Source organism: Ochotona curzoniae, unplaced genomic scaffold (assembly GCF_017591425.1).
Source record: "Ochotona curzoniae isolate NIBS_2020 unplaced genomic scaffold, NIBS_Ocur_1.0 contig_2210, whole genome shotgun sequence".
Classification (NCBI taxonomy): domain Eukaryota; kingdom Metazoa; phylum Chordata; class Mammalia; order Lagomorpha; family Ochotonidae; genus Ochotona; species Ochotona curzoniae.
Window position 1 is genome coordinate 29,368,529 of NW_024465369.1, and position 23,422 is coordinate 29,391,950.

At 36.9% G+C, this 23,422-nt stretch overlaps 1 protein-coding gene across 1 annotated transcript in view; it reads left to right on the plus strand.

The window, feature by feature from the left end:
* Positions 1-13,368: 13,368 nt before the first annotated feature.
* XIRP2 (xin actin binding repeat containing 2) overlaps positions 13,369-23,422 on the plus strand; it is a 42,796-nt gene continuing 32,742 nt past the window's right edge. The window contains exons 1-2 of the mRNA XM_040971672.1: positions 13,369-13,440; positions 18,469-18,606. Of these exons, the coding sequence (XP_040827606.1) occupies positions 13,384-13,440; positions 18,469-18,606 (195 nt within the window). The 5' untranslated portion in view covers positions 13,369-13,383. The remainder of the gene's footprint in view (positions 13,441-18,468; positions 18,607-23,422) is intronic.

A 23,422-nucleotide genomic window follows, 5' to 3' on the forward strand; every position in this document is an offset into this window, starting at 1 on the left:
AGCATGTACTTAAAAAAGTTATCTTCACTTGATAACTTATCATCAAGTGAAGATATCATCAAGTGATGATAACTTCAAAAGTTATCATCTCAACTCCCCTGTTCAGAAGCCTCACAAGACATTTTAAGTAGTAAATACCTTTGAACAATGGTTTGGTAGTTTTACATAAAATTTTACAGCAGGCAAAAATATGAAGAATTTCTAGGGTGAAAAGTGGCAAATTTGTCCCTAATGTGTGACATGTAATGGATGAAAAGTGGCAAATCTGTGTGACAAGCAATAGTAATTTTCTTAAACTTTGTATTTTTAGAAAACTCCTATCATTCTTGCTGGTGAAACAATGGTGGTTCACCTTCTAGTGCTAAAACACAGCTAAAATAAACCTTTACACATGCATTGAGCTAGTAATTTTTTTTCTTTTTTATATTCTTTCTTCTATCACTGTAACTATGTAACTAGGACTAAACTAGATTCTGCACCCAAATACCATCTGTTAACTACCCATTCTTTCATCAGACCCTGTGTCTTCCTTGTTTCAGATATCATAGTAAATTCTTGGGTTGTAAGAAAGAAGGGATGCCTTCATGGGGTGACAGAGAAGGCTTTAGATCAGATGGAACAAAATAAAATCCTGTTTTTGCTCATTCATTAGTTTTGAGATGTAGAGAAATGTCTTAGTCTTCCTATTTCTGCCTTCCCATCTATCATTTCTCTACATATTAAATGATATAATAACAACCAAAAACTGAGTGGAAGCTAGTGGGAATTTGTTATTTATCATATGCCAGATACTAGATAAAACCCTGCTATGTCATTCAGTCTGTACAGGCAAACAATTAAGTTTAGCCTGTATCATTCCCATTGTAGTTTAAAATATGATTTAGAAATCCTAGACAATTTGCTTCAAGTCAAAAAGCACATGTCAGAGTCTGTAATTCCAGCTTTTTTGGGTCCAAAGCTAAGGGCAGGCCCCTGTTCCTTATGAATCAAAAGCCAAAGATAGCAGTTGGTGGAAAATAGGTTTTCAAACCTGCCCTGGAGGAACTTGCACACTGATGAAGGCCAGGAGAAGTGGGAGAAAAGGGGCCTGTGAATACACACAAGAATGATAAGTGCCTAGTACAATCAAAAGTATAACTGTAAATGATTAGTGCTACAGCAGAAAAAGCTCCCCAGTACCTGGTTTAAGGAGGAAAATTGGGGAAAAAAATATAGAGCCACAGAGAGGCTACATGTCACATTGCAGCCGCTTCAGATTGGGTTAAGCTTTATTCGTATTTACCTATTTTTCTATCAAAAGTGGCTTTGAGAATGATGGTGCTATGGAATATTGCTGTCATGTTTCTCAAGAAACCCACATAAGGCAAGCTTCATTTGGAATGTCTTCAGACAAGGCAGCTTCCTCAACAAAGCCTGTCACCTCAAATTGTGTAAATTTAGAAGCTGCCATGGAAATGATATAACGTGTTGTATGTCCGGTTTTAGAGATAAGGTCAAATTAATACTTCTTAAGTTGTTGTATTTTTTAAAATGTGTTTGAAGGAGAGAACTCCAACCTGCTGGTTCACTTCCTAAAAGGCTAGAATGGCTGCGGCTGCCCTTAAGCCAAGTCTGCAGCCAGGAACTTAATCCAAGTATCAAGTGTGGGTAGCAGAAATCCAAATGCATGAGCCATCACCTGTTGCCTTGCAGCGAAGCTGAAGTCAGAAACCAGAACTTGGAATTGAACCCAAGTACTCCAAATTAGGATACATACATTTTGTCTCTGGGCTTAAAAGCCTACCAAACATACTGTATTTCTTCGGGATCTCTTGTGTCTCCTTTCCTTTTCTTTTCATGTGGACCATGATTGAGCATAGCGTTAATTGATTTGTCTGCAGCCCTAAGCACTAGGCCTGGACAACAGTAGATGGGAAATAAATGTTGCTGAATCTATGAGAAAAGCAAAAAAGGAGAATATACCCAATACTGTCAGTGAATAAGATGACGTCACAAAGTTTACAGAAAAATCAGAATTAAAAGATAAGTCTATTTGTGTGTATTGCGGGGGACCCTTTGGAGCCCCCTTGTATATATGAATTTTAAATTTTATTTTTGTACTAAACTTTAATCCAATTTTGAAAAACTTTTTGAACTACCCTCAAATACCTGGGATGTAGGTACAGATAAAAGGACAAAGGGATGAAGGTGGGATAGACACCACCTCCCATGGGCCCTGAAGTAAAATAGAGTGATAGAGAAAATAAAAGCCGTATTCCTTCTTTGCATTTTTCCTTTCTCTACAGGAAAGTTCATTCCTCTCCCCATTCTTGCTGACTAATTCAATATAGATGCCAAATTTGGTTTGATTTTGTCACAAACAGTTCAGTCACATTCAAAGACAATTAAGAGACTACATAACCGTGCCTTTCAATGCTTATGCTCTAGTCACACACACACACACACACACACACACACACAAACTCAATCCTAAATCTCTTATAACTCCACCTGAAGGTCTCTTAAGGCCCTTAGTCTCAGGTGGAGAACACATGCCAAGGACATGGCACTTGCTTACTTTACTATCCCTGAATGGAGTAAGTAGGAAAGTTTGCAGCAGTCTCTCCTAGTCACAGGTGGCAGGCATTAGAGTGGTGCTGGGCTCGCTCTTTAAGCCGGAGCCTAGAGCACTTGAAACAGTCTCATTTCTCTATAAGTGAAGAGTGATTGTCTGTCTGACAGGCATCCCTCTCACACTTGTTACATTCAGGGGTGATTGAGGGAGACTTTTAGTTCAGAGTTTCATCGGGGAAGAGAGCCTGATGGACTGCTCCCTGGTGGGAACAGCCTGGAACCATTTCCACATGGCAGGGGTTGCTGTGTGAGGAAAGTAGCCGCCCAGGAGGTACAACACTAGGCTTTATACATTTTAGGCATGGGGAAGAGAATGGGAGAAGACAGCAGCTCCCAGGTTTGCACCTGCGACTGTTCTGTAGCAAGTGATCTGTAGTGCAGGGTACTCATCCTGGTGAGCTGAGACCAGGCGGAGTGGTTCCTGTAGACATTCCAGACATTGCTGAGGAGATAAGGCCTGGGATGATCTGTCCTGGATTCACTCTCACTCTGCTTATGCAAGTATCCTGCCCTGCCCAAACTAACCAATATCCATTTTCTTAACTAAATGCTTGTTACTCATTTAGTCTCTCCCTTGCACTCTCTCTCTCTCATATCCTCTTTAAAGACTACTAGGGGCAGGAGGGTAAACATTATCTTGATAATACACACTGCTAGGTTCATCCTAACATGTCACCTAATATTGCTTACTCTAAGGGGAAAAGTTATACACAAGTTAATATTGCATTATGTTAGCAAATATTTCACACACTTCAAACTTCAAGAGGAGGGGTTATGCATAATTATATTTTTAACAAGTACATTATTATGCTTATCACAGGTTTCTAATTCTAAGCTCAAACATAAGAATCAAAAGAATCTACTTTAAAAAATTCCACTTATTGCTTTTCCTTTTATTTATACTCAGATTGCATTAAAATCAGTGTCTAAAAAGAATTTGTATGAAAATATTTAAGAAGCAGAAAGGATTTATATTAATTAAAGATTGACTTTGAAATTAAGATAATGTATTTTAGTGACTATATATATATATACATTAGAGACAATATATAGTTGAATAACATTGCAGGTGAAGATACCCAAACTCAATTAGATGTTCAATCACGTATTATTTGACTTTATCTTTTCATTATTTCTCCATAATTAATAATATGGGACTACCCTGCCTACCAAACATGATTGTTATGTGAATAGAAAGTATATGTAAAATGATTAACACATAATAATTACTCATTAACTGATACTTCTACTTATTATGATGTAATATAATTCTGATTGTGCTGGTGAAATATCCAACAAGAGACTTATGCTGTAAAAATATTCATCATCTGCAGACATTTAATGGTTGTAATTTATTTTGCTGTTTCAATGAAATTCATGTAATTTAGTTAATTATTGACTTTTTCAGCTACTAATTCTCTAAGTCAAACAATTAATTTAAAAATACTTAATAGTACTATGGTTAAATTTTCAAATATCCCAAACTAACAGTATTGTTATACTAATGATTTTCTACATACTGATTAAATTCTGTTCACTTCATAACTGTTCTAGGACCAAAAGCACCTCCTGTGAGGTGATAGGTACACATATATATTGGAAGAAAGCTACTACATTAGCAATTATACTTATTTTAATCAGAAAGTTTAGAATCTAATAGGAAATCAGAACCAAATCTGTTTTAGACTCTATGTATTATTTGAAAAGCAGGGCTAGAGACCAGTGTTTCATTCCAGGAGCCAGGATGCTATCCATGTTTCCTACGTGGGTGGCAGGATCCCAAGCACTTAGGGTATCTTCCTCTGCTTTCCCAGAAGCATTAACAGAGAACTCCAGAAAGGTAACAGTCAGGACCCTTACCCATAAGGGAAGCTGAGGTCACAGGTGACAGCTTAACTCACTCGTTAATTAAGTCATTAAGCTACCATACTGGTCCCTAGCCTTGAGTCTTGCATGCAAGCAGCTGGGTATCTCTTCTTTCGGGCATACAGACTGGTTTCAAAAACATGCACCATCTCAGAGTGGTTTATAAATAGAGAACTGCACAATTTGGGGAATCTAGAAATATGCTCTGGAAAGACCCAACTGTGCAACAATTTCTGACTTGGGCAGGTGTGTGTGTGTGTGTGTGTGCGCACATGTGCGCATGATGCATGCAAGCATGCACATAGTGAATGTGTTAGTTTCCAATTGCTATTGTAACAGATGACCAAGGTGTGCTAAATTATAGTGGCACAAACTAAATACAGTATTACAGTTCTATGTCTGCAGTCCACACTGGATTTCATTTGTCAAAATCAAGTTTTGTCTAAGCCATTGTTCTCCCAAAGCTCTGCAGAGAACCTGTTCTCTTGCCTTTTTCAGCTTTCAGGCGCTTTGGGTATTTCTTCACTCATCAAAGCAAGAGTGCAGGTCTGCAATGCCCTGACTCCTTTGTCACCACTTCTCCTTGGATGTCTCATTCTCTTGCACACTCTTTCACGTTCCAGCACCCTTTTGATTACACTGAGCGTTTCTAGAACATTTGGGATCATCTCTTCCTCTCAAAACTCTTCATCACATCTGCTAAGCTGACTTTTGCCACATAAGGTAACAGATTCACAGAATCTGGGGTTTGCAAAATGAAAGCTTAGCAGAAACCAGTTTTCTACCTCCTGCAATAATGAATCTCAGTATCTTTCATGAGCAACTGGACTTAGAGGATTTCATCCACAATCAGTGAACTAGGAAAATGTTCGCTAAGGAAGCAGAGCTCTAATCCTTTTCATTAACACAAGAGATGTGTTTTTGATAAAACAAAATAATCAGATATGAATAGATGGATTTTTTTTTTTTTTGGTAAGGTGACAGGGGAATGTGTGTACTTCAAAACTTTCATGGGGCTGGGGGGTGGGTGGGGAGGAGGTGTGCTGCTTTGGTGTAATAGACTAAGCCTCTGTTGCTTGTGATGCTAACATCCCATACAGATGACAGTTCTATTTGCAGCTACTCCACTTCCTAATCCAGCTCCCTGCATATGGCCTGGGAAAGCAGTGGAGTATGGCTCAAGTTCTTGGGCCCTGGAACCCGTGTTGGAGACCCAGAGAAGGCTCCAGGCTCCTAGCCTCAGATTAACTGAGCTTCAACCATTAAACTTAATAGGGGAGTAAACCAGCGGCTGGAAAATGCCTGTCTCTCCTTCTGTCTGTGTAACTCTGCCTTTCAAACAAAAATAAAATAAATCTTTAGAAAGAAAGAAAAAACTAAAATGTCATACAAATAGAATTAAAAGACTAATTTGGTGGGGAATGTTTTGAAATCCATGCATAGTTTATTCATAATATGCATAATTCCAGGAACTTTGTGAAGTACCTTCTCACATGCAATAACACAATAAAATTGAAGCATAATAGGATCAGAGGGAGGATAATCTTTAAAAATGGGATCTGCCAGGTGGATTTTGTTCTGTCCTGCCATGCATTCCACTAATTCTCTGTTGATTTTCCCTCTTCATCTTTTTTAAGAACTGTAAATTAATGCAGAACTGTGCAATGCACTCACTTTTCCCTTTTGTTCTCCATCTATTTCTGATTTCACAATACTTAAAGGCCAAGAATATATAAAACTTAAACTGACTGTAAATTTGATTTGGCAGCAGTCATTTGAATGTTTAAAAGAGATGAATTTTATCATTAGCTGAGGGAAATGCAAATATTAAGAATTATAGAAAAATGTATCCGTGCCAATGGCTTGTAGGCATGATGTATCTATTGGTATGATATCCAACTCACAAATCCAAACTTGGTTATAGATCATGTGCTTAGTCTTGATGTAAGTTGCTTCATCACTCCTCCAAATCAGTTCTAAATCAATCTTCTAATTACTGAACAGTTAACTTCTTTACAAAGTTCCAAGAATGAAATAGCAGGACTATTGATGTGCCAGCAAAAGCATACTTGCCTTCTGGAACATGGTGTATGTGATCGCATCAGCTCCACAGACATCCATTTGACTGCTAACACATTCTTCTTGGCTCTCACGTAGGATTAAATAAAGGCTTCTTGGGTCGATTTCACCAGATTTCTGAGCAAAACAACTAAACCTAATTTTTTTCTCTGCTAAACAAGTTAAATTATTAAAACTTAGAATTTATTTTGTGTCATTATTCTACATTGCTTTAACCAACAAGGTTTTTTTTTTTATATTTCATTATATATGGATTATAAGTACATTGAAAACAAAGATTTGTCTGTGTTGTCTGAATTTTTTTTCTTTTTTTCATACTGGGAAAGATTATTTTTGGTTTGTCCTTTGGTTAGACTTCTTCAGGACACAGAACATACTTAAGACCAAAACCTGGAGTCAGACTGTCTGGCTTCCCTTCCCAACTTAGACACTTACGGGCCACCTGACCTTGGGCAAGTTTTACAACTTTCTACATTCCTGTTTCCTTACTACTAAAATATAGATTAAAAAATAAAAGTAGTGTCTGTCTTGTTGTGATTAAGGACATCAAATGGATAAATATCTGATGCTTTGAAAGCATCACAAGCATGTTTGTTACTGTTTTTCACTTGTGAATCTTTGTTTTGTGTCCTTTATCTATGTCTTAATAATGCTGCTGTTTTTCAAACCTATTCGCAGTCTTTGCTGAAAATTACAACAAGCTAATTTGTTACAATGATCTCTTCCCAGTTTTCCTTTTTCTCTTATAAATTTTGCCTAAACTAATATTTACTTTGAACTTTTGTGCTTAGAAAATCCAATTGGAATCTTCTTTCGAACTGTTTATTTTCCCATTGTTTTAGAAAGATTTAACTCTTCAACCCCTCTGGTATTCCAGTTGCAAAATGCTGTGAGGTAAAGGTCTCTCAGTACCGACAATCATTACCAAATTTTCCCAACAGAATTCCCTGGTAACACTAAGGTGTCATTGCCTGTATTTTTCTCTCTTGAACATCTTCACATGCGCTCACTCCATGATTCATTGTTCAGGGTGTCATGGTCCTTGACAGCTGCCTCCTGACGCGCCCAGGTGGATTACGATTCCCTGTAGTCTCCTAACTCACTTGCTTCAAACACATGCACACATCATGCTTACCATCATGCTTCTGTAGAACAAAACTGGAAAACCTGGAGGATAGGAAGAAGTCTCCTCCTCAGAAAAATTATATTTGTTTACTAATAATGACGCAATATATTAAACTATATTAGTTGAATGACTTAAATCATTTCCTTTTGGAATTTCATATGGAAAAAATGGAGAAAGGTATGGCAGAGCCACCTATCCATAAGGTTCTCTATTTTTGGCTATTGATGGCCTCTGTGTCTCTGTCCTGTGCCAACCAGCATGCCGTGTCTTGCAGTCATTACAGTGCCACATTGGGAGGGTATCTGGTCCCTATAAAATGGCTCTCTGCTTAATATTCTGTTTTTCAAGAACAGTATGCATTAGATGAAGATATCAAGACAGTCATGAGGATTTTATCCTTCATTTGTATTTGCCTGAGATTTTAATTTTCATTTAATTATTTATATATTTAATTAACTATACATTAAACATTAAATATTTCAATTAAATATTAATAGACATTAAATATTTAATGTATTTAAATAGTAAATATAATTTTATATTTAAATGTTAAATATTCTATAATAAAATTATATAAGATTATAATATTGAATATCATAATTATTATAATAAAATACTATATTATAATAATCTTATACATGAAATAAATTTAAAATAATATTTAATAAATGTTATGATTTATTGAATATAATATTTAAGTATTAAATATATTATATAACATTATAATGTTAAACATATTTAATATATTTAATATTTAGTTATTTATTCATTTTTAAAAGAGTGATAGAAACAAGAAATTTCTATAATGAAGAAGTAAAATTCAAAAGTGAACATTATGGGGCCCAGCGCGGTGGCACAGTGGTTAAGGTCCTTGCCTTGCACACCCGGGTTCCCATATGGGCGCCAGTTCTATCCCAGTAGCCCCGCTTCCCTTCCAGCTCCCTGCCTGTGGCCCAGGAAAGCAGTCGAGGACGGCCCAAAGCTTTGGGACTCTGCACCCGCGTGGGAGACCCATAAGAGGCTCCTGGCTTCGGATTGGCATAGCTTTGGCCGTTGTGCTCACTTGGGGAGTGAATCATCGGACGGAAGATCTTCCTCTCTGTCTCTCCTCTCTGTATATCTGCCTTTCCGATAAAAATAAATTTAAAAAAAAAAGTGAACATTATGGCACAACAGGCAAACAGGGAATTCCTGAGTGCCTGGATCAAGTCCGAGCTGTTCCTTCTAGATCTGCAGTCCTGCTGAAGCATTCCGTGAGGCTCCAGTGCTTGAGTTTCCCCACGCGGGAGGTAGAGATGGAGTTTCAGGCTCCTGGCTTTGACCTGGGTAGCCCTAACTGTTGTGGACAATCTCACACACACACACACGCACACACACAACTATGAAGATAATTTATATCAGACTTTTTATATTAATTAATTAATGGCAAATGAGGACAGGTTTATCACTTAGTAGGGCTAGAAATCACCTTTTTTAGATTTATTTATGTGTTTGAAAGCCAAAGTGACAGATAATATTGCTTCTATCCACTGGTTCACTCCCGTATTTCCTAAAATAGCCAGATTGAAACCAGGAGCCTGTTACTCCACCCAGACCGCTCACATAATGTGGCAAACACAGAAGCACTTGGTCTTTCCTCTGCTGCCTCCAAAAATGCATTTTTAGGATGCTGGACTGGAAGCAGAGTAGGACTCAAACTAGCATTTCACTATGGGATGTGAACACTCAAATTGTGTCTTGATGCATTGTACTACAATACTCACTGCAGATTCTATAAACCACTCAACGCCAACTTTAAAATTTCCTACACAACTAGTTCAAGGTGATTCATAACAAAAATGTTAGTGATCCTTTTGAAATAGTTCTGAATATTAACCTGCACATATGTGTAAGAATTCTTCATTGAAAAGAGGAGAAAATTGTAGGATGAATTAATTATATTGATGATTCCTCATGGGTTTCTGATACTGACATCTTAGACCCATTATTTTACCACCTTTAAGGAAACAAAAGAGTGACTTTAAAATCTCTTCTGTCACCAGTTGCAGATGTACAAATAATTGGAGAAGAAATGAAGGAATGGGCTTTCAAAGACAGTAACATTCAGGAGTGCACAATGAGTTTCTGCAACCTTGGAAAGCTTGGTTGTTTTAGTTTGATTTCAAAAACTACAGAAGGAAAGCGTATGCTTAGAGCTTGATAGTAGACATGCATAGTTTTTTGTTTCCCATGTTTTAGGAAAATATAAATGGACAGAGATTAAATGTACCTGAGGATAAAATTTTGTTACAAAATATTGTCATATATATATATTTTCCATAAGAACTTCAGAAACCTTATAAAAATATTCTTATCCATGGTATCTAATGGTTGTCAAAATAATAGATTTTATTTTAGTGCTTTATTTTCTTTCAAAGCGACTATAAACTTTTGTGCTTTGTAGGACTTATTATATTGAGAAATAATTATTAAATGGACTGGCAATTATTTTCATATATGTGAATAAATGAAAGTTTTTTCTATTTAGGGTGTGACAGATTAAAGCTCAGATGTGCCATTAGCTAGCAATGTATGAAAACTCACTGAAGTTCTTTGAGTTTTTGTTTACTCATCTGCACAATGAATTACTTTGAACCCCAGAGACATGACACTTCTAACAAAATGATCCTGCAGTATTAATATTTATAAGACATTCTTACAAAAAGAGCCATCTGAATTTTTATTTTTTCTCACAGAGCATTTTAGCCTGTTCTGCCTCATCTGTCTTATACACTGACCGCTTTTCACCCTTTCCTATATTTCCACAGGAACTGTATGAAAACAGGCATCTCAGTGTGTTCTTTTTCATATCTTTTCTTTTTACAAATATACCCCAAACTCATTTTATACTATTTTACCATGAGATTGCATCCAATTATTTCAAAATAGAACATTATGAGTTCAAACAATTCAAGTTTGTTGTTTCGTCCACAGACATCCCTAAGGCATTTGCCAACAATATTTATTCCAGGTGTTTCCCATACCCGGATAGGAGCGTAGAGGTGTACAGGGAATCACAGGTGTCTGAGTACAACCTTACCTTTAAGGTAAAAATGACAGATGATAGATGCTGTCTTAGAAGATTAAGAAGCCATGTGGATATTACCCGTTAACTCAAGGCATTTTTTTTACTTTTCAGTGCTACGTGAGTATGCAGTTATTGATGCAAGGAGGCAGGGACGGAGAGAGAACTGTAGTTTCTTATTTTTGTATACGATCAGTCTAAAATACCACGTGCCAATGTAATCTGAATACCCAGGAGAAATAATTTCTTAACCAATAACTTTGGTCACATTCCAGAATAAAAAAATGATGAAACTGAATATTGAAAAATATATACTGTGTATAAATTTTAGCAATAATAAACAAATTGATTTTCTATTAAGGATAATGAAAGAATGACAACATTTATGAATAAGATACAAAATAAAATGTGTATCTTAATGTGGAAAATCTTTAGTAAAATTGATATAGTTCATTCACTACAAAATAGAAACAGTCCAGGTGAATATGAACTAATTTCAGCTGTGCAAAAAAAAAATGAAGAGAGAAAATTTATATTTTGTTCACTATGAGAAAAACGTGTTTTTTGGCATATCTTTTCATCAGGTCAGTTGGGAGTGTTTATTTTTGAGAGATTTGAGATTTGGGATGACAGATGAACTTCAAAGATAATTGATTGTGTGTGGGGGTGGGTGAACACACTAGTGCTACATAAGCACAGTATTCCAAAATACAGTTTCTTATTCCTTTAGATTATCTATTTTTTTAACATGTAGAATTAAATACTTTTGCAATTTTAGGTAAATATATGAAAACATTTATTTGACTAGGAAGTCTCCTTGGAAAGTGAAATACTCAGAGGAGTCAAAATTTGAATGACTTTTCATTCTTTTCTCACCCACCTTCAGTTTTTCTCAACTGGTGTTGGGTCTATAAACCTCAAATACCCTTATAGGAAAAGCAAGGGTTGAAGGTGGGTCTGAGGTTGAGGAAAGAAGAGGTGAGATAGGTATTTGGATGCCACCTGGGTGCATCTGCACCTTAATCCAGGTTTATTAAATCAAATCAAACTAGACAAGAAAGTACACCCAAAACCCTGGCACAGTGAGCCACAGAAACAATGGCCCTAAGAGTCTAAGGCAGGGGAGGTCACAAATAAGTGACAGATGAATGTTATAAGCTTATTCATACATGTGCTCACATACACACACACATGACTGCAGCATATGTGCACTGACTGGTCACAAAGCTCTTGAAATTATTTTAGAATCAAACTTACAAAAAATGAAACTAGAAAATAAAGCAGAGTGATATAATAGAAAGGAGTCGTTTAAAAATTAGTGTTTTGGCTAGTTCTGGCATAAGCTAAATAACCACAGAACCTCACATAACCAAAGAGTCCTTGCTTTCCTTTTACATAAGGAAATGTTCAGGAGTCTTTTATGTCTTCTTATACCCAAAAGGAGCTGGTTAGAGTGAGGTACACTAGATGAACCCCTAAGATCATCCTGTTTCTATAATTACGAATGAGTGCTTGATTGTTTTCACATATATAATTTATATGACCCTGAATTTTTCTCAGATGGTGTAAGAGGGATAATTAAAAAGCTATTCCTAATGATGTTATTATTCCTTTCTTGTGTAACACTATGGAACAAAAGAAAAAAATCCTATCTATAATTCTCTTAACACTCACAAATTTCAGTTAAAGATGTCTTATCTTGATGACTGGGGAATGAAGAGAAAAGCCCTGAGCAATTTTGAGATTTATTAAAGATTTAGCTTAATTGTGTTCAAATCTGCCACTTTCTGTATAATGCTGGAACTGCTTTCTTAACGTCTGTGCATCTTTGCTTTCTTTTTTATAAACAAAATTCTTATTTATTTTTATTTATAAGGCATACGTACAGAGAGAAAGAGATTGATTCCATCTGCTGGAATTCACTCCCCAAATGGCTGCAACAGTAAGAGCTAAGTCAATTTAAAGCCAGTGACCAGAAATTTCTTTTGGGTCTCCATTCCCAAGAACTTTAGTCATCTTCCACTGCTTTTCCAGGCTATTAGCGTGGAGCTGGATCAAAAGTCAAACAGCTGGGATGCTCCCAAATGGGATGTCAATGCTTGCAGACAAAGGATTAGCCTGTTTTCTTATATATAAATTTCAGTAACAACAGCACTTGCTCATAAAGTTGAAAAACAAGTAAATGAGATGATGTTCTCAGAGCACTGGGCAAATATCCAATGCATAGTCAGTGTTTGAGGAAAGCTCAGTATCAACATATTACATATATATAATAATTATCTGTATTTCACTATAATTGTAAGAGGGGAACAGATTGTTTGATGTTTATGCACCATACATACCTACAAAAACATTTGTATCTTTGAAAGCTTTTTTTTTTAAAAAAAGAGGATGATTTGTGATATGCTGAACATACTGTGAATTGTTGCAGTCTGTTTAATGGGACCAGATAAACATCTTCACTGTTCATAAGGTAATACTGTTTTATCTTCAAAACTTGACATATTTGAACGTGCTCCCTTTGTTTTCAGAGACTGTTAGCCCTGATCAGACTGCCAGTGGACTTGCAGAAGAGACTGCTGTTCAGAGCGAGGGCGTGGCCGACCTGCACCTGCTGGTCTCCTTGAAAGAGCGGATGGCGATGTACCAGGCAGCTGTCTCCAGGGGGGACTGCCGCAGTTTCTCTGCCAACGTAAGCTGCTCTTTGCGGTTTTGCACTAGGCAGTGTGCTTGCTGTCAGTCCAGGCTCCCTCCTGACAAGGCAAGAGTGCTGCAGCAAAGGAGGATAATGTCGAGAAAGGACACAAAGATTAAGTGCTCAGGTCCCAGCTGTGCCCATTGATTAGTTCCATGGCCTTGAGGAGGATCTTGCCCCTTGTCTGAGCTTCGTTTCCTTAACTGAAAAATGGGAATAATCATCCACCACATAGTACCTTGGTGAGGAATCAGACATGTGTAAGCCATACAGCACTGTGTAAATGTTGTATTATTGTCCTCATTATCACTTAACTTAATTCCCAACCTACCACAGGAAGGTAGGGAATAAACTTCAAATTTTACGAATGTGGGTTTGCATACTGCTCCTCTTTGGTCTCATATATGGTTCAGTTATGTTCACTGACAGTATAATTTCTTTTGCTTTTCTCTGTATGCACTAAATCCATTAGGAGAGACTTAGTAAACATAGAAATGAGAGAGATTAGCAAAGTAGGCACTCTACTAAACCAATTATGATTGTAGGAAACTGTAGAATTCTGTAAAATCACTAATTTTGGGAGCCAGCATTACAAAGTTAGCCTCAAAAGAATTTACCGAGTATTCTGTAGCCTTCAGCTTCATGGAACATAAAAATGTTCTTTTACAACTATAACCTACAAATTAGTCAAGTTGTATGGTATGTGTCTGAGGGAAGGAAAGAAAGGGAGCGAGATTAGCCAGAATGGTGGCATTTTAAACCAGCTCTTCTTAACATGCATCTTTACAAATTATTTAGAGAGGAGGCTAAATGTGCCAAACTCATTAACAATATTGAAATACAAGATGACATTTAAGTTTTTACATAGTCATTGAAGTAAACATTAGACACAACATAGATCTGAAAAGAATGTATAGAAGGGACATAATCAGCTAAGTCACTTTTAAAATAAATAGTAACTAGATTATAGTAATAATATAGGGGAACTCAGTGAAGAGGAAGGAGATTGAGGAGGGGCTAGGGAAATCCCAGGGTCTATCATAAAATGTATGTATCACAAAATTTACGTATAGTTAAATGATAATAATAATAAAAAGGAGTAAAATTTGAAAAGATTAATTATCATTTGATTAAGCTAAAACATAAATAGTAACAGCAATGCCTCCTGCCAGTCTTCTTAGATAGCACCCCCTGCTGGATAATTCGGAAATTTTCCCACATCTTGGTGATCTAACTTGGAGAAATTATTCCTAGGAAAACAATTCATTTACAGCTGGCTATTTAGAAAACATATTTCACTCTGGAAGATTCAGGGCTTTCCAAGAGCTAGGAGAACATGCAAACATTTATACGCAGGCACGATTTTGTATTCATAATGTGCTTAAACTGAGCAAATAGAGAAATATGAAAATCAGAAAGCTTAGTGTTTGATAATGATCAACATAAAAGGGAGGTAATTATTTTCTTTCCTTTACATTTTCAAAGGCAAGATGACTGAGGGAAATTGATTTTTGGAGATTGTTTGGTTAGAAAGTGAGGAAGTTTAGGTAGAGCCCTAATTTATTAACCCCGATACTTTTTAAACTAGATTTTATTCCTTCTCTCACAAAAGAAAGTAGTTTTGATCCCCAACATAACATTTTATTTGATTTTTTCCCAAATAAAGAATAGCACATATCCAGAAAAATCCTGATAAAATACTTAAATGAAAATAAAGTAATTGCCTTATCTTGTCAGTCACAACAAATGTTTATACAGTTCTTTCCACCCCATTCCATCCCTCCCATCCCATCCCATCCCATCCCATCCCATCCCATCCCATCCCATCCCATCCCATCCCACAAAATGTCTGGAATTCTGTTGATACAATTAGCCCACCTCTTTCAAGTGCGAAAATCAGGAGTCATGGATTTGGACCTAAACTGAAGCCAGTTTGTACTTTTCATCATATTTAATACAGCTAGCCATGATCAGTTTCTCTTTGCATTAGACTTGGTCAGATGGCCTTAAGTTGGACTTAGATGAAATCCACTCATATAAAAAAGTGGAGCTCTGCAGAAATCCTAGAAGAAAGGAGAAAGTAATGTCTCCAAGTGATTGATTTTAATGCCAAATCCTGTATTATGTAATTTTATTTTTTATCTTTTTTCAGTCTTCATAATACATATGAGAAATGTACTGTTATGTACTTTTGTAAGAAAGGAGACAGTCCCAGGAACTCTAGCCCAATGTTTTAATTGTCCTACTGGAATTAGAAACATTATCTGTCTAGTTTCCCAAATTATGTAATTTCTATTATGCCCTATAATTCAAGGATAGTTCCTTGTAAAGGAAATTGATGATCGTGCATTATATTTCCTAGGTTAAGGCGGTAGATATTTGCCTTGTTGTTATCAGCATACCTATTAGATAACAAGTCTTTTTTTTTAAAGATTTATTTTATTTTTATTGGAAAGGCAGATATACAGAGAGGAGAGACAGAGAGGAAGATCTTCCGTCCGATGATTCACTCCCTAAGTGAGCACAACTGCCCATGCTATGCTGATCCAAAGCCAGGAGCCTCTTCTGGGTTTCCCACACGGGTGCAGGGTCCCAAAGTTTGGGCCGTCCTCAACTGCTTTCCTGGGCCACAGGCAGGGAGCTGGATGGGAAGCGGGGCTTCTGGGATTAGAACTGGCGCCCATATGGGATCCCAGGCGTGCAAGGCGAGGACCTTAACCACTGCGTCATCGCGCGGGGCCCTAGATAACAAGTCTTATTTCTAAGGCAAAGAAATAGAAGAAGCAGTAATAATAGTAGGCTTTACAAAATTCATCACAAAAAATTATTTTAAAGGTTTGATACAAAGCAATCTCATCTACACGGTCATTTTTAATATTATGTATTGGTTGAGATATTTAAACATGGTGTTAGCAAGGCAGTCACAAGAGTAATACCCACTGGGGCATGGAAGCATGGCTCCAATATAGGTCCACAGGCTTAACTAAGGCCTACAGCCTTACATGCGTAAACCATTCTCTGCAAGCCAAACTGAACCTAGAAATCCTAGCACCACTAAACTACTCTTCCAAAAATTTATCTCACTGACATGAATGATCTGCATTAATATGATAATAGTATAAAAGCTATGAGGTGTGTTTTTAGTACTACTATAAAAATAATAGACTGCATGAGTTTTTTGCACATTTGATGTTATTGATTCAAAGCATGCTAATAAAGAGAAGAAAGAGTATATCTGATTATTAAGCAGAGGCAGCCTTCTAGTATTTGAATTGATACATCTGTGAAAACACACAAGTAAAATATCCAGTCATTAACATAAACAATGAGGCTTATGAGATTGATTGCATGATTTGGACATTATTCAGAGTTCACAGGACCTTGTTAATAGCAATTAATTTCTACTTTTGATATTCACATAATTTATATATGGTTTTTCCAGGAAGGCCATTTATATAAATTTAAAAGGTTGAAATGGCAAAAGAAATACTGCTTACTATCCTTCTAGTTCTCTACCTATAATTTCAAATGCTATGCCATACTTTCTGATGATTTTTAACATGTATCAGATGACAGTAATTATTACTTAAAGGTTCCTGAAGAATTTGGGAGACTATCTGCCTAATACATAGAAAAGTACAGTATTATTTCTAATATCACTTTGTGAAAGGAGCCACTTGAGTATTTCCTAGTAATTCAGTGCTGAGAATTAGCTCAGTCTCTAGTAATCTGGTATGGGGAAACCAAAACCTCAAAATAGCCTTTGTATTTTTAGTATCTGTTGCAGAAAATTTGTATTTTAGTTAAGATTCCAGGACTTTAGAACTCCACAAACTATTGAGAAACTCAAATTTGGGGACTTCTGTCAGTTGCAAAGTCTTAAGCTTGCACAGGGTTGCAGGAGGACAAGCACAGACCTCGGGAGACCTGCTGCGATATGCAGTGTCTTTCTCTCAGTGTCTGACTCCCAGTTGCAGGCAGACACGGAAGCGTCCAGGAGGAGGGAGTCTGGCATGAGGCCTGACACCGTGAGAGCTGTCATCCTGTCTGGGCTTGAGTGCCTGCTGGGCTCTGAAGTGGCTGAATCATCCAAACCAGAGTCCCTGAGCTTCCAGAAGGCCTTAAATCCCTACAGGACCCTTCCGTGGGTAATTTTTAGGTGGCTTCCAGTGAGGTGTATTGAGGTCAGTTTGCTCATTAGTAAACTGACTAGCCTAGCACCCACCTGACCTTCCACGCCCTGATTTCAACACGCCAGTGCTCGGCAGTGAGACCTGGGAAACTCTCAGCTGCTTGTTCTTTGAGGCCGGAGATGAAAGTCAGACATCTATACTCAAATTCTCCTGACCACACTCATGTCCAACTAGAGAACTTCACCAGCCACCTTACTTCCCTACCTGCCCACTTCCTCATTTTAAAAAGCAAGGGGTACTCTTTTCTCACAGAATACTAAGAAGCCCTAACTGAAAGAGAAAATATGAATATATGCAAAACTATCTAGCACCGTGCCTTAAGTAACCACTGTTGCTACTGAAACTGATATTTTTGTATAAATCAAATCCTGAGGCCCTAACCAAATGGTTCATCACTAACCAGTTAAGTACATTTGAAATGAGAAAATTATTTTAACAATTATTCTTGATAATTTATTCCCTGTATAGATGTTTTATGATAATACTCTTGTGGATTACAATTAAATCCATTATTCTAATATCCATTACCCAGTGTATTATTAGAGAAACACATACTCATATGTCTAACCTGAAGACACAAAAATTTATCTGAAATATGGAAGATCAGCTCAATGGTTTAGAGTTTTTTTCTGATTTCCTTTTCAAAGAAATAAATGAAAAGCAACATGGAGAGACTGTTTTTATAAAAGTTTTCAGAAAGGGGCTACAGAAATGTTCCTATTAATGTCTTTAATGTATTGCCCATCGATAATTATTAACTATTCAAAAACAGCTTAGCAGTCTCATGCTGTAGAGACCTCAACTGAAATTTTCTTTTTTGAAAACTTTCTAGATGATGGAGGAATCAGAAATGTGCCGAGTGCCTGATGGTTTGGCCAAGGTGAAAAAACAATTTGAGAAAGATGAAATGACGTCTTCCCGCAAAAGTTTTTCTCAATACCGATATCAACACCAGAACAGATCTGAGCAGGTAAAGGATTTATTGTTGGGAAATAAACCTATGTGACTGAAATGCTCTCCCTTCATTTATTTTCACCTCTAATTAACAAGTAGTATAATTTTTAAAATTTCAGAAAATGATCTTTAGAGTATGTCGATACATTGATGTACTTACATGGAGCTTTTGCCACATTTCCAGATAACCACAGTAGAGTATGCTTCCTCTCATCTTCTAATGTGTTCGGCATGAATGAAAATTAAATAGCCTAGGTAAATAGCCTAACAGTAAATGGAAAGGTTGAGAGTAACTTATATTGAACCATCACTTTTAGATAATAATTACTGATAAACTAAATGCTGATTTTTGTGTGTATTGAATCTGAGGCATCATTCTGCTGCTTATTGTAGGAAGTTTTTTTTTCTTTAAACCCATCAAAAATAAAGTAGGAGAAGCCAGATGTTACTTTAAACCATGTAATGCGAATTATAAATATAATCTTATATAAAGCTTTTCACCATTTTGTTACTTTATTATCATATAACAGAAATTACTTCATGGGACAAAATGAATGTTGAATGTGGCTCTATGTATTAGAACACATCAGACTCAGGATGGAACTTTGAACAAATAGTAATTTCTCTGTTAAAGAACTGGACTTAGGCCACTGTTGTTCTTGTGGAGGGAAGTAACTGGGTTATTTCTGAAATTTTATAGTAGGAAATGAAAGGGGATATGTTGCACTGGTATAAATCCACAAGTTATACAGAGTTGCCTAGTTCATTTATTAAAAAAAAAAAAAAACAATTGACTGTTACCTGTGATGGGGAAAAGAGAAGTATTTTAGGTAGAATGATTAAAATCTAACATGCAAATTCATTTGGTTTCTTGTCTGGCTTATTTGCAACACCAGAAATGTACAATATAGGTAATTTGATAAATCTGTGGCAATGTTTAATGTTGCCTAAGGAACATCGGTAAACAATTAAGATGAAGATACTCTGGCCTGATACATAGCTGTTATAACACAGGAGACTTTGAGTGAATCAAGTATAGATGCGTGTGCTTACCTGAAATTGATCAGAAATAAAAAATGTGTTTTTAATAATTTAAAGAGCAGATTCTATGCAAAGGTATTAGTAGTGTAGTTATAAACCTGCCTTTGCAGAGAAACAACGTAATAGAGTATAAGACTATGGACCTTGGGCCTTCGATCTGAATTGGGACAATCTCTGCCACCTGCCTGTGGGTACTTTAACATTCTCAGTAACTGTTACATAGTGACTAAAGGAATAGATATTAGAGCTATGTGCACTGGATCCACATTCCTGCTCCTTCACTTACTAGCTGGGTAACATTAGGAAAGATTTTTTACCTTCTGTGTGCTTTGGTTTCCTCAGTCATAAAGTTGAGGCTAAAATTCCACTTTATGGATTCTTTCAGAATAATAAATGTGTTAGTATGTGTAAGATACCTGAAAGAGTGGCTAGGCCATTGTAAGAACTACACAAGTGTTAGCTTGTTCAAAAACAAAAACAAAAACCAACAACAACAAAAAAAACATGACCTCAACTGTTTGTTTTTTGCAACCTCATATCATCACTTCTTCTCTCTGGGTTCCATTTTCACCAGGATTCTCTTCAGATGTCAGTAGAGAGGTGCATATTAAAGCATACAAACTTTTCTGAGAAGTCCTAGGAAGACCCCCTTTAGCATTTGATTAGCTCTACAAATAACACATATACTCATGGTGGCTGAACTGACTGCCATAACCAGGGAATGCTGATTGGCTTTAGACCCCTGTGTCCTGGTTACTTCACTGGAAGTTCTCAACATGTGATTATCAATGAAAAATGCAAGCTGGGTAGAAATCAAACCAAACAAAAATATATATTCACTGTAAGTGCCTTGAGGATGTGCCTTATTGTAAGATATAGTCCCTGTTTTAGGAGAGCATGATACTAAATGTGTATGAAGATATTACACGAGTATGCACTAGAAGGATAAATGATCATACATCTCAAGAATTACAGTTACTACTGACTGGAGGTGGATGGGTTTTACTCATTCATCACAAGTCTCTCCGGTAAAGCATTGTGGAGAAATGACCCAGGCTAATCCTCTGCCTTTTGCATATTGGCATCCCATGAGGTGAGGGTCCCAGCCTGGCTGATCCACTTCTGATCCAGCTGTTGGCTTATGGCCTGGGGCGGGGGGAGGGGAACAGAAACAGAGGTTGACCCAGGTCCCAAGGACCCTGCATCCAAATGGGAGGCCCAAAGAAGCTCTGGCTCCCAGCTTCAGATCAGCTCAGCTCTTGCCATTGTGGACATTTGGGGAGTGAACCAGCAAATGGAACAACTTCTCTCTCCGTATTTCAAGTAAAAATGATCATTTTAAAAAATCTTATAAAAAATAGGTGTGAAGATATTTTCTAAAATGCCATAGATGATTAGAACTAAATAGTTTAACTTGATCCAACTACATTCTGCATTTTGAAATAGTCATTACTGCTTCCCACATTTATGAATGAAGTCTAACTATCTTGTAGCTATCACAAGTCACACGCCTTGTTTTCTGCTGGTCTGTGGGTTGGAAATACCCCATCAGTGTTGTATTTTGTTTTAGAATTGAGCTCTCAGTGCTCAATGCCTGAAATTCAAGGACCTGAGGCTGAGATTCAAAGTGCTACTTACCGGAGGTGGATGGGTTTTACTCACTCACCACAAATATCTCTGATAAAAAAAAAAAAACCACCAACATTTCACTGTGAAAAGATGTCTTTAAATATGCTGGGGCAAACAGGAAAATACGGTGGAGCAGATACAGGAAAAAAATGTGCTTTGGGTGTGGAACGATCACTGCCTCTCTCTCAAGTTTATTTGCCTTTTCTAATTGTATAATTTCTGGGATTTGTTTTAAAAGGCCTATCTATTGAAAGGCAGAGTGACAGAGAGAGAAGAAACAGGAAAGTGAGAGAAAGATAGAAAAGGAGGAAGTGAGGATGAGAGGGAGGGAGAGAGAGAGACCTTTCAACCACTTGTTTACTTTCTAAATTCTCACAACATCCAAAGCAAGAACCAGCAACTCCATATAGGATCTCGCAAGTGCAAGGCAAGAACCCAAATACTGAAGCATTATCTATTGCTTTCCCAGGCACACTAATGGAAAGATGGGAGGTAGCAAGAACTCAGAAAATACTGTGATATCAGTATGAGTGTCCAAAACTACAGCTTAACTCACTGTGCCACAACTCTTGCTCCTGGTTTCTGAGTTTTCTTTTATTCTTTAGCAGTTCCACTAAGATATAACTTGAATATCATAAAACCCACCTGTTTGATGGACACGATCCCATGACTGTCGTGCAGATTTACAGAATTGTGCAGTATCACAACAACCTCATTTTTGAATATTCTCGTCCCTCCAAAAGACTGTCCCCATTTACAGTCTGAAATTTTCTCCATACTATATTCTCTCACGCAACGTTGGCTTTGCTGTTTTCTGTGAATTCCTTCTTCAGTTTCTTTCTCCATGTTTATATGAGGCTGAAGAACCATGTATGAATTAACGGTGAAGCCTTGGAAGCCACTTCTTTTCTGAAATTGCTTCTGCTTGTTTGCTTGTTTGCTTGCTATTCCTGTTAAGTGGCTTCTGTAGGAAAGAGCAGATGGAGCTACAAAATTTGGGGAATCATCAATGCCATCAGTGTGTAGGGACAGCTTTCGGGTAAGGTTGCTGCACTGAATGCAGGTCAACAGTCAGAAGCACTCCTGACCCTCTCACACTGCTGCCCACGCTGATGTGCAAGGAGACGGAGTGTGTCTAATACATCTGCTGCCACAGAAATATGGATGTAAACATTGGTACCCTGTAAGATTACATGAGTTTGGAACCATCCCTAGTTCGATAGGAAACATTTCTATCAGCTTATGACAGATACAATCTGATATCTGTGCGTTACAAACTCTTTAAAAGTCGCCTACTATTTTCTAACCAATTAAATATATTTTTATCAGCTAAATGCCTACATTACAGAGCATTTTTCCTATAATGGCCTTCAAAGTACCTCTAGCTTCTTGCTCCACATATAATTTTTCAAAGTCACAGACTGCTATTAAGAGCCCAAACATACCCTAGATCTCTAGTGATGTACAAGTCTATCACCAAGGGTACGTCTTGGCTTATCTTTAACATTCAAAATGGCTGTTTTACCTTCAAGTAGCTCCATACAAAATGAGGCAGTCTAGATAACGGTTAGGTCCACTGATTCAAGCATCAGACAGCCTGCATTATAATACCCCAAATTAGCTAGCTGAGTTCCTCTGTAAATCTGCTTTAGTTTTCAATGTTTTTTTTTTTAATTCTCTTGGGATTCTCTGTAAATTTTCATATGCTCTCCTTGATGTGGGAATAATGTGTCAGGTAATTTAGGCACCTGGGTAGTTACCACAAGTAAACTCTAATATCTTTTATTTTGCAATAATGGACTTCTAAATGAAATTTCTATATATTGATATTGTATAATAATGAGATAATTCATATAGCATTCTCAGTGTATTCCTGGTATGTTTTGATGGGTACATAAATGCTAGTTACTATCATCAGAAATGCTGTCATAATAACCAAGACAGACCATAGCACAATCATAAATACTTCTCACACCTATGTATAAAAATATAAAAGAATTACCTTGTTTTGGCTTTGGTTTCAACTGTTTAGCCCTGATAGACCACTATTTCTTAGGATATCTACAGGTAATTGAAGATTTTCTTAAAATGAGGATGCCTGTGTAACTTCAGGTTGTTCTAGAGTAGTGAAGAATAGCATTGGTTAGTTTGAAAATTTTAAT